This window comes from Diaphorina citri, unplaced genomic scaffold (genome assembly GCF_000475195.1).
Source record: "Diaphorina citri unplaced genomic scaffold, Diaci psyllid genome assembly version 1.1 scaffold1505, whole genome shotgun sequence".
NCBI classification, from domain to species: domain Eukaryota; kingdom Metazoa; phylum Arthropoda; class Insecta; order Hemiptera; family Psyllidae; genus Diaphorina; species Diaphorina citri.
The window spans coordinates 42,336-54,319 of NW_007378931.1; the positions used below are offsets into that span (position 1 = coordinate 42,336).

Here is an 11,984-nt window from a genome sequence, read left to right on the forward strand (position 1 = left end):
CGAACATTATCCCCGCCCCGGGCGGGAATCGAACCCGCGGCCTAGCGCTTACAAGGCAGACGCACTACCAACTAAGCTAACTAGGCTGGCTACTGATAACTTTGAAAGTGAAATTGTGTTGCCTGAGTGCTGGGTCTGTATTTCTTGAAGTTTCTTTTCTCTCCGTTCTTTCAGAAGAGGAAAATACAACTTAAGTTGGAATACTTGGAATACCTATCTTTGTGAAGTAAATACAAACAGTATAGGTACTCCAGTAGGTAACTCCAGTTAAATTCCGTGTCTTCGTGGTACTCTATAGGTTATTACTGAAGCGCTCAACTGGGAGACCGCGGGTTCAAATCCCAATCTAGACACAGAGATTTGGTCCATAATAATAAAGCCCTAGACCCTTGAACCTAGGTTACCTTCCACTAAGAGTCCTCTAGTTTTGTTTGGATAGTCAATGGTAGAGCTAGAGATACATGGAAGCTTTCTAATTACAAGTACCTAACTTGCCTACGAGTAGGTGCTTATGAATATTAATATGTTCAACTAAGAACTTATTAACATTCAACTTTAATTAGGCTGAATCCACCCCCATTTGTTCAGCAGGCCCGAAGGCTCTTTGTATGTCAATATAGAGTGAAATGAAGAAGTTTAAAATTCCAAGCTTTTCTTCTACGGAAGTTAATTTTATGCTGATGATATGAAATTTCATCCTTGAGTTTTAACCAAAAAAGTTTGAATAATCTAATCAACTTTCAGAGAGCGTTAGGCTGTAAGCTATCGCGCGAAGATGGGACAGGGCTGAAGTGTCTTATGCGGGGCTGAGGAAGGGCTATGCGGGGTGGGGGTGAAGAGTCTATGCGGGGCTGAGGTGATAATTTCGAGCGCACTTCCCTTTCTTTGTATTCGGGAAGAAAAAATGTTATCCTTAACTTTTCTATTAAAAATTCTGAGATGATGAAAATGCCGAGGAATTTCGAAATTGAAATACATAATGGGGTCCCAGGTAGAGATGGATACGAGTGAATACTTTACTCATTAAACTACGGATCGTCACAATATCCGTACGATCCGGATCGCAACAAGAAATACTCGATTACTGAAAAAAAGTATCCGTGAGTAAAAAAGTAATCATGAGTAAATAGGTATCTTTATTCTTTATGTAATGTACATATTCGACTATTGAGTTGAGTACAAGAACAAGAAGACAAGAGAAAAGAAAGGTGGGAGGAGTCGCCGAGCTCGCATCGGATTATTTCGGAACAGTTCGGGTCTCATTCTATCAGAATCAGTCCTCGCAATACGCCTTTGAAACACTATCCCATATATTAGATCTGTTTCAGTCCCTTTACTCCAGCAGTAGGTGGTACCTAATACTAGGAAGGGATGTAGTACAAGTATTTATGTTTTCAAATTCTCAAACAATATTGAGCATGAAATTCCTCGGTTGAGAACATGCCTCAGTTGGGATTGAACCCACGTCGTTTTGACCACTACACCACCGAGGCAAGTTTTATACAGAGCCTTCAGATATCCATACGTTGCACCCCACTCATATGACTCTGTCGCTTAATAAAAAAAAAAAAAAAAAATGCACGAAAATTTCGAAAAAAAACACAAAGGCTTTCCACTGTTTCCTCTTTTTTGGCGTTAAAGAAAAAACACACAACAAAATCCCTCCCCTTACCGTCAGCATTTTTGAAATTCTTGCTTTGGTCCCGTGATGGGGGAGAAATTAAAATTACCGGGCCAAAGCCTTTAAAGGCATTTCTTAGCGAAAGCGCTCGAGATTAAAATATTCAGAGGAAAACAAAGGAAAACAAATTTAAAGAAAATTCTCCTAATCTGTTTAAATGGTCCAATTAGGCAAAATCGTCCCAGCCTTGTAATTTCTTATTTTTTAGTAAATGCGGCCTCATTTGTCACGGGTGACGTTTTGGTTTAATCCACCTAAAAAACATTTTCCAACGCTTTTCTTTCTGTCTCCTCTCTGTGTTTGTATTCCTACAGGATGGTGTGGACATGGGAAACGGAGGAATAGAGAGAGAAAGAGAGAGAGAGAGAGAGAGAAAGAGAGAGAGAGAGAGAGAGAGAGAAAGAAAGAGAGAGACAGAGAGAGAGAGAGTGAGAGTGAGAGAGAGAGATCCAACCAGATCCACCCGCTTTTTTAACGTTTTGTTTTAGCAACTAAAAGGTTATGTTGTCTACAATGTGCTGTCTTTGAATCTTGAGTTTTAATGACAAAATTGAGGGGTTTGAAGCAAAAAACGACTTATAGGCTATGCAGTATGCAAGTCTTATGAGCTAGAAGACGTTTTTGCGTCAAACCCCTCAATTTTTGAAATTGTAAGTGTTCTGTTTCGAAATTTTTGCTCATGAGTGTATCTAAACCAATGTAACCCTCTCGGTTTGTGGAGTGATGGGGTTACGTTATCAAAAACGACCTCTGTTTGCTTTGCTCTGTACAATTAAAGAACTAAACATTGTGTTTGAAAATGGTGACATCTCATCTAGAAAAGGGAACATCTAATCTAAATACTAGAGACCCGTATAAGACAGGTTTTCAGAGTGGTTTTAATCGCCTCTGTGTCTGTGGTTTCGGCTTTCGGGTACGTGACAAGGTGGGTGTTTCGTCTGGATGTCCTGAAACTCATCATGTTGACCCAGAATGAAAACGGGAATTATTGTGGCTCTTTTTACCTGTCTAATGTGGCTCTTCTTGACCCAACTGAGGGGGATAATCTGGGTATCTAGGACATAGGTAAGTATACTAATGTGATGGACACGCTCTACTGGAATCCAATGTAAAAGGCAAATGTAGGTAGATTGAGGAGAAAAAACTGTAGTAACGGAGGTCTTATCGTTGACAAACTGACGAGAAGAAAGACAGACTACGAGAAAGCCGTTCCAAGAGTGAACTAATCTGTTTGGGGTAGAGTTCGCCTCGTGGAGGAATCGAACCTGCGACCTAGTGCTTACAAAGCAGGGGTATTACCCTAACTTAGACTGGATAGAAGTACTTTATTCTCTCGGAATATTGGACATAGAGAAAGCACGATGACGTAAAGTGTCACATGTTTTTTGTTAGCGTTTTAGTAAATTTGTTTTCTCTCTTCTCCCTCTCTATTTCTCTTTTTCTTTACCTACCTCCCTTTCTCCTTTTCTCCCTCTTCCTCTTCTATCTCTCTCTCTCTCTCTCTCTCTCCAAGTATTACAATTCCAGTGTTTATTACACTGATGTTTACCTCCTCAGTTTTGTGTAATCTTGCGTTACAGAACATTAAATTTTCTAATTTTATTTTTTCAAATTCAATTTTCAACTCTGGAACAGCCAGTAGCATTTCGCTCTCTTCCTTTTTTTTTCCTTCTCTCATCACCATCCCCTCTACTCTCCGTCCTTTCTATATTTTTCCTCTCTTCACTTTTGCCTGTATTATCTGCTTCTCCTCCTCCTCCCTTCTCTCTTTTTACCCCCACCACATCCTTTCTCTCCTCTCCAGTCTCTCCTTTACCTACTTGTTCTTATGCTTTCAAGTGCTTTTCCCTCTCTTACCCTTATTCTCTCTTCTTGTCTGCTTCTCCTTCTTCACTGTTCTTTTCTTCCTCCTCCTTCGCCATCTTCTTCCTGTTATTTACCTATCTCCTCCTCCTCCTCTTTTCTTTTTGTTCATCTCCTCTTCTCTTTTTTCTCCTTCTTCACTGTCCGCTTCCTCCTATATTTCTCCTGTTATTTCTCTTCTCCTCCTCCTCCTTCTCGTTTTCTTTTTCTTCCTTTCTACTTCACATCGTTTTTAACATAACAAGAAAATTGTTAATTTTGACAGAAAATATTCTTCTTCAACCGTTGGAAAGATCTTTTTTTCACGAGTTTCTTTTATCTGTGTTTCTTGGATGGTAATACTTGTACTTTCTCATAAGAACAAGGAAAGCACTGCGAGTAAAATATTCAGCAAAGCTATCTGATAGTCGCCTGTCCGATCTCACAATACTTCCTCTAGTTTCTCTAATCAGAGGAAACAAAATTGTTTGGACGCTTAACATATATGTAGGTTGTAGGTACCTATTAGGTATTTGGAAGTTATTGAGGAAGATTATATTTAGGCAGAGGGAGGGAGAGATTTTTGGTATTGTAATTTGGCATCTCCACTAAAAGTTTTCATTACTATAGTGGGCTTACGTAATTGAATGACTGAGAAACGGACAAGCACAAAGTTACAAGAAATTTTTAAGAAACAAGAAGTTCAAGGTAGGAAGAACTGCACAATTTTAGAGTAGGTACATACCTACCAATTAATGATAGCGTTGGTTCAGTTGGTGGATAAATAATTAGGTAATATTACCTAAATTATACATATGCTGCATACAAAATAACATCACAGATACCAAAGAAAAAGAATAGATCTCGGGGCACTCTTTTTTGTAATCTACAAGAACTAAAAATCTTGACACTCTTAAGGTACCAAAGAGTTCAACGGAAGAGTCTTTTTTCTTCTCTTTGCAATGATAAACATTCCGGTTTCAGCTTGCCACGGTACTTTTTTTTTAATAAAAAACGGAGGGAACATTGGAACATAGAAAAAAATGTCTGAAAGATGTAACTTGATATCCTAGCATCATAGAAAACTGGAGTACCTAAGTAGCTAAGTACTGTGAAGGTGAAGTGTCTAGCTTTCAAACCTTTTTTGACCCAAGTAGCTGAAAAGCTCTAGGGTTTTTCATGTGAAACTGGGATTCTTTTTCTTGATCCTACTTTATCCCATGAATCCTGAGAATACTCACTCTCCTTTTTATGTGAATAAATTGATCACAATAATGATATTGAATTCCCTGTGAAATGAATCTGGAAACTGGTGTACTCTCGTGTATTGAGCGTTGTAAATCCCACATAGTCTATGCTGTCGGTCGACGTCGACTGAAACCGTACACTGCTTCAACAATGACGTAGATTCACCTCTTCACCTCGTCGATCGACGGAGTCAACCATGTGTGGACACAGCTTTAGACGTAGGATGAAATGGTGTAAAAATCATAATTTTAGAATGCCCAAGTATTGCTGTAAAGGCTGGATCATGCGAGGCCAGTACAGTCAAAACGACTGCTAGGCAGTCTTGACCCATGTGCGTATAGCCTGAATCTTCTTCTCCTTCTTCTTCTTCTCCTCCTCCTCCTTCTTCTTCTTCTCCTATTTCTCCTCCTCCTTCTTACTTCTTTTCTTCATACACTTCTTCTCCATCATTTCTCGACTTTTCATGACGTTGTGTGATGTTGTGAAGGAGATATTCTTATCTGTTCCGAGTGGTTTTGGGTGGATTTCAATATAGGTAATGGCGTAGCCCTCCCACCCAGGGGGGAGGGGGGTGCTTCATACTGTTAGCCTTCCCACCCCATGGGGGGGTGCGTTTCATACTGTTCATTGCTCACGGCATTCAAGGGAAATCAATCATGTCGGGAATTTTTTTTGGAAATCAGGCAAGTGTGAGAAGGGACTCGGAGTTATCTGATAACTCGTGAGTGTGAATAAGAACTTAAAAACTTGGGTATTGGATAAAAATCTGGATATTGAAATGAAATAAAATAAAATTATTGAATTGAAACCCGCGGGTATTGAATGTGAGACTTTGAGTGAAAAAGTTTGATTTCACACGGATGATCATTCTAATTTCAAAGTGATTGAACGGCACTGCGTACAGCTACTAAGATTTTTGGTGACGTGGGTTTCACACTCCATTCGGTGACTACCCGCCTCCTCACATAATCTCACCTTGGCTGGGGCCGGTCGGGAAAAGCCAGCAGACGCCACTGTCCAGATGGACACCCATATGGATACCAACCACGCTGATCCATTGAGAACTGGTGCATTTTACGTGCTGTCACAGCTGGCTTCCTTTACTTATCTGATAAGTAGTTATAGACATAGGGACATAGGTGATAGGTAATATATCTCCATTCATAAGAACATCATCAGGAAGAGTTGTAAAGCCTCCTTCCTATTCGCCATGGATATGATTGAATTTTGTTTGTGTTATGAGAAGAGAGATGTGTAGAATGGTGGCCAGTGATTATCAAAGATCGAGTTCAGTTTATATTCTAATTTTCACCAAGTAAGTTACTCTTAAACACATATGAAAGGTGCGAGCTTTCCACGATCTAACGCGTTTCCTTCGGTACATGTTACTCGGAGGGCGAAAGTTCTTCTCCTTGTTTCTCCGGTTTCAACACACTCTTTCTTTTTTGTTCCAGGGTGGGCGATAGCGGCGGAGGAGCGTGAATGGAAATACCGACTGTCCATCTACTACGTGAAGCTTCTGGATTCTGGCACTTTCACCTGTACCACGCCACGAGGGCTGAGCAACTCTGTCAATGTCAATATCAAAGGTAAGTTTATCGACTCAAATATTAAGCTGTGTTTAGACATACTCGACGCCGTCGATAGACGTTGCGTCGTTGACTGAAACCGTACACTGCCCCGACAACATAGATTCACCTCTTTACCTCGTCAATCGACGGCGTTGACTAGGTGTAGACCAGTGGACACAGCTTTACATCACATCGGAGAAAATATCAAGTCAGTAAAGTAAAGCAATATCTGCCTCGGTGGTGTAGACCTGCCTCGGTGGTGTAGTGGTCAAGGCGCTCGCCTGGTAAACAGGAGGGCGTGGGTTTAATCCCAGCCGAGGTATGGAATTTTATCACGATCTCACAATACTTCCTCTAGTTTCTCTAATCAGAGGAAACAAATTGTTTGGACGCTTAACATATTTGTAGGTACCTATTAGGTACGCGGTCAAACTTTCTTGACTTGGCGGGGCGGAGCGCTACCGCGCTCCTTAATTTGAAAATTTTTGAGGAAGAGTATTTTTAGTTATTTAGGCAGAGGGAGGGAGAGATTTATGGTATTGTAATTTGGCATCTCCACTAAAAGTTTTCATTACTATAATGTGCTTACGTAATTACGTAAGCTTGTCTGTTTCTCAGTCATTCAATTGAATGACTGAGAAACAGACAAGCACAAAGTTACAAGAAATTTTTAAGAAACAAGAAGTTCAAGGTAGGAAGAACTGTACAATTTTAGAGTACATACCTACCAATTAATGATAGCGTTGGTTCAGTTGGTAGATAAATAATTAGATATTATTACCTAAATTAGATGCTGCATACAAAATTACAGCACAGATAGCAAAGAATAGATCTCGAGGCACTCTTTTTTTGTAATCTACAAGAACTCAAAATCTTGAAACTCTTAAGGTACCAAAGAGTTCAGCGGAAGAGTCTTTTTTCTTCTCTTTGGAATGATGAACTTTCTGGTTTCAGCTTACCACGGTACTTTTTTTTAATAAAAAATCGGAGGGAACATTGGAACATACAAAAAAATGTATGAAAGATGTAACTTGATATCCTAGCATCATAGAAAACTGGAGTACCTAAGTAGCTAAGTACTGTGAAGGTGAAGTGTCTAGCTTTCAAACCTTCTTTGACCCAAGTAGCTGAAAAGCTCTAGGGTTTTTCATGTGACACTGGGATTCTTTTTCTTGATCCTACTTTATCTTTATCCCATGAATCCTGAGAATACTCACTCTCCTTTTTATAAATAAATTGATCACAATAATGATATTGAATTCCCTGTGAAATGAATCTGGAAACTGGTGTACTCTCGTGTATTGAGCGTTGTAAATCCGCTGACTTCAATTTTTTTTTTATCGCCCTTGAATTGATGGTTGATAGTGTCCCACTAGGACAAGACTGACCTTGTTTTCCTATCATATTTCTCTCATTTTTTTTTTCGGACCTCCCCTTCTTTCCCCTGGACCCTACCTTCCCCCTACTCCCTGGGAAATTTCCCTTTTTTCCCTCAACCCTTCCCTTTTCCCTGAAACTTTCCCTTTTCGTTGTGGACTCTTCCTTTCTCTCAAGACCCATCCCCTCTCCCTAGACCCTTTCATTTTTTCCCTCGAACCTTTCTTTTTTTCACCGGACCTATCCCTTTTCCCTAGAGCCCTAGACCCTTTCCCTTTTTTCCTGGATTCCCCCTCTTCCCTGAACCCCTCTTCTTCCTGGACCCTTCCCTTTTCCCCTTGACCTCTTCTCTTTTCCCCTGAATCCTTCACTTTCCCTCCCCCCCAATCCTTCCCTTTTTTCCCCAAATTCCTTTCCCCCTAAATTCTTCCCTTTACCCCTGAATTCTTCCCTTTTCCCCCGGAATTCCCTCCTTTGTCCCTGGACCTCCCCGTGAATCTCAAACAGAAGTCACTGCTCAAATTGTGAAAGATCCTTTTTGTGTTTAACCTAACCCTCTAATAACACTGGTCACTGCTCAAATTGTGAAAGATCCTTTTGTGTTTAACATAACCCTATATGTAATAACACTGGTCACTGCTCACATTGTGAAAGCTCCCTTTTGTGTTTAACCTAACCCTATAATAATAACACTTTTCACTGTTCATTTGTGACAGATCCTTTTTGCAGTTTTGCATTGACGTGACTACTGAACAAGTACCGTCTTGTTCTAGTACTTTTCTGGTTATTTATTGTATCAATTTTAATTAACTATCCAGCACTTTGGTATCTAAATACAAAACGGATTTTTATAAATATGAGTCAGACGGTATACGGGTAACGAGTATCCAGTTACCTAGTTTACAAAATAATCAGTGTTAATGCATGGACACACTCAGTGCAATCTCTACTATAACAGTAATACGTAAATTTATAGCGGTACCTAAATCGAGATTAAAACTCGCTATCAGACCCGAAGCTACACACATAGTCCTCTGAAAAGAGTACCTAGTTCTTTTTTATAGTTTCTAGTTTTTGACACATAAAAAATAATTCCAGTGAAGAGTAAAAGTTATTTTCATATTTAGATACTTAAAATTAACCTTCACAAAGTTACTAAGTCTACTATCAATATAAAAAATAATTCATAATCAGTGCCTTACAAAATCCTATTTCGAATATCGGACACCCTCTCATCAGTCCTTTTTAGTCCGTCCTTCCTTTATTATTACAATAGTAATAAAAAGGTATAAGGGACGGACTATTGTATTCGCTTCGGTGTCGTCTGTGTGTGGTATGTCTGTCGGTCTGTCTGTCTGTCTGTCCCCATAGAAGGACTTATCCACACCTGGTCGACCTATATATCAAATTAAAGGTCTTTCTACCAGGGACACGAAAATGGTGGTGCAAATTTTGTCCAGAAAACCATAAAGCCAAAAAACCAAAAAAACTGGTTTTTGGGGGATTTACACGAAAATGGTGGTGCAAATTTTGTCCAGAAAACCATAAAGCCAAAAAACCAAAAAAACTAGTTTTTGGGGGATTTTTCTTCTTCCCCCCATACTGTCCCATCCCCCACACCACTGTCTTACAGTGTACAATTTATTGGTCCATACTTTAGCTTTTATTCAGATATCCATCCGACGAGAAAGAATAGCGTTGATTTATAAGTTTGTCCCTTTTATAGCGGAAAGTAAACCATGATGGAAGACGTAAACTTAGAAGGATAGAAGAGATAGAGGATAGAGAAAGTCAGAAGAGAGAAAAATCTGATAGAGAGAGAGAAAGGGAGAGGGAGAGAGAGAGAAAGAGAGAGGGGGCATTTAAATGCACACATGCATAGCCAGGGGTCTGATAGGATTACTCGAGTAAGAAAATGATACTGAGGACGTGAAAGAGAGAGAGAGAGAGAACTAAAGAAAGGTCAGGAAGTGGAAAAATAGGAGAAGAGTAGAAATAAAAAGAACGTGAAGAAGAAGGAGGAGAAGAAGAAGAAGGAGAAGGAGGAGGAGGAGGAGGAGGAGAAGAAGAAGGAGGAGAAGAAGAAGGAGGAGGAGTAGAAGGAGGAGGAGGAGAAGAAGAAGAAGGAGGAGGAGAAGAAGAAGGACGAGGAGGAGAAGAAGAAGGACGAGGAGGAGAAGAAGAAGGACGAGGAGGAGAAGAACGAGCATCTACAGAAGAAGAAGAAGAAGAACTCAGTAAAAGAAAAAAAAAAAATGAACGTCAGGGCAAGAAGAAAATAAGGTGGAAACAAAGAAAAGTATTAGGAAACATTTGGAAGATTTTTAGGTATTGAAAATGTAAAAAGTAAAAAAAAAAAAAACTTTGTGAAGCCGAAAGAGAGGAGGGAGAGTAGAAGAGACGTAAACTTTATATTGATGATGGATATTTCCTATTCACGAAGAAAATTTCGTTGTGGTGGCTCATGCACAAGGTAATTTGCTTACTTACTTTCTGTTTCCGGAACCACCTTTAAATCTTGAACTTCCAGAAGTTTGCAACTTGAACAGCTCTCTGTGGTTGGCTTCCTTTAGGTTTAGGTCATCGTGTGTGCAGGTAGTCTCTAATTGTTCACAGTTGAGAAGATGTTGTTCATCCTGTGTTGCACCACACTCACACTTGTCATCTTCGTTGTACGAGAATCAGGGTCCTCCAGATGGTATAGGGGAGTTCTGCACCGAGCGATGGTTCTTCTTTAAGTTTCAGGAAATTTCTTATTAGGTGTTTAAGGACTTTTATAATATGTATCAACCTTAGGTATTCAAGTAATATTACACTTTAATACATAATTGTATAGGTAGGCAGTGCAATAGTCCTAAACTAAAATGGACGCGGCACATCAGGGATCAGGAAGAGACCGCCTTAGGTAGGTAATATCAACTGTATTCAAGTACTTGCACAAGTTGTAGATCTAAAGGTCCTAAAGAGAGACTGTCCTCAAGTTCTTTGTCCTGAAAGTAGAACCTGTTTTCTGCCAGTGGTAGTCAATTACCCAAATTCTCTCATAGTGTTCAGAACATCGGGACGATACCTATTTGATTGTTTATGTAAGTAATGTACCTACCTACATGAGTACATGGTTCAGTAAACTGTAGAACTTAGAAACTCAAAAAATGGGTCCTTTCCTGGTAGTCATAAAATGGGACCCTTGCTGGTACTCGTAAAATGGGACCAACATGAGCCGCCAATGGGTTTGTTTGTCCCTTTACTTTCCATCGCACTGATTGGTTGATACAATTTCCTACTTTCACATCAAGCAAAGAGAAACAAATTTCCTTTAGGATTTTAGAAGATGATGAAGTGAGAAAATTGCGTGTTGTTCGGTACCCATTTTCTTTTTTCCTGACGAAACAAAATGAATTTTGGGGTACAAGAGACAGAGGGGGCGGAAAATTCTTTTGATTGAAACCCCGTGACGTTTTGTCCTCATTTTTCGAGCGACTTTATAGGAAAAACTTAACAATCGGGTTTCAAGTCCCACTCCTAGGATTACGTAATTTTCTACTATTAAAAGCAGTGAATAGCTTTCCATCTTTCCAATAATTTATCTTGCTCCTTCTTTTTCGCATCCATATTTTTGCGTGAGCCCTCCACATGCCATAATTCGGAAAAAAAAACATGCTTAAATTGCTTACGTAGCTACGTCATGTCATGAAGATTGCTTAGTGCGTATGCTCACTGAATTAAATGAGGAAAGTAGAAACCGTAAATGCTGGAAATATTTACCTAATAGGTATTGCTTATTTACTAATTTGATTCAGGTAGTTAGGTAGTAGGTACACTTGCGGGGCAATTCATGTTTTCATTCTACAACCATCAGGATTCAGGATTTACGAATGTAAAACAAGTTGACCATGTCAGCAACTCTGCTGACAAAGGATTACACAGGACACGCGGCTAAGCCAGGCTTCAGCACAATCAGCAGCAGATTAACAACGCTGACTGGGGGGGGGGGGGGAACCCGTGAATCTCAAACAGAAGATAATATCTGGATTGACGGAAACATGGTAGCGAGGGCCCCCAACACACACAAGTCCCTCGGGAGAATACAAGATAAATAGAATATCATTTTTCTTATTGTGTGTTGTATGAGCCGAAGTTCGTCTTAACAAGTAAGGCGGCTCGAACACGGGTAGTCATTTCGTAGATGTTTTTTTTTTTTTTTTTTTTTTTTTTTAAAAAAAAGGTTTTGAAAGGGGGAATTTAAACTTTTTGTGTTTTTTTCC

General features: G+C 39.7%; 1 protein-coding gene across 1 annotated transcript in view; it reads left to right on the forward strand.

Annotated features, from left to right (window-relative positions):
• Positions 1 to 5,024: 5,024 nt before the first annotated feature.
• The window catches only part of LOC103516196 (locomotion-related protein Hikaru genki-like), a gene marked incomplete at its 3' end in the record, with an annotated part of 29,276 nt that continues 22,316 nt past the window's right edge, over positions 5,025 to 11,984 (forward strand). Inside the window, exons 1-2 of the mRNA XM_026828658.1 lie at positions 5,025 to 5,061; positions 6,226 to 6,360. Coding sequence (XP_026684459.1) covers positions 5,025 to 5,061; positions 6,226 to 6,360 — 172 coding nt within the window. The remainder of the gene's footprint in view (positions 5,062 to 6,225; positions 6,361 to 11,984) is intronic.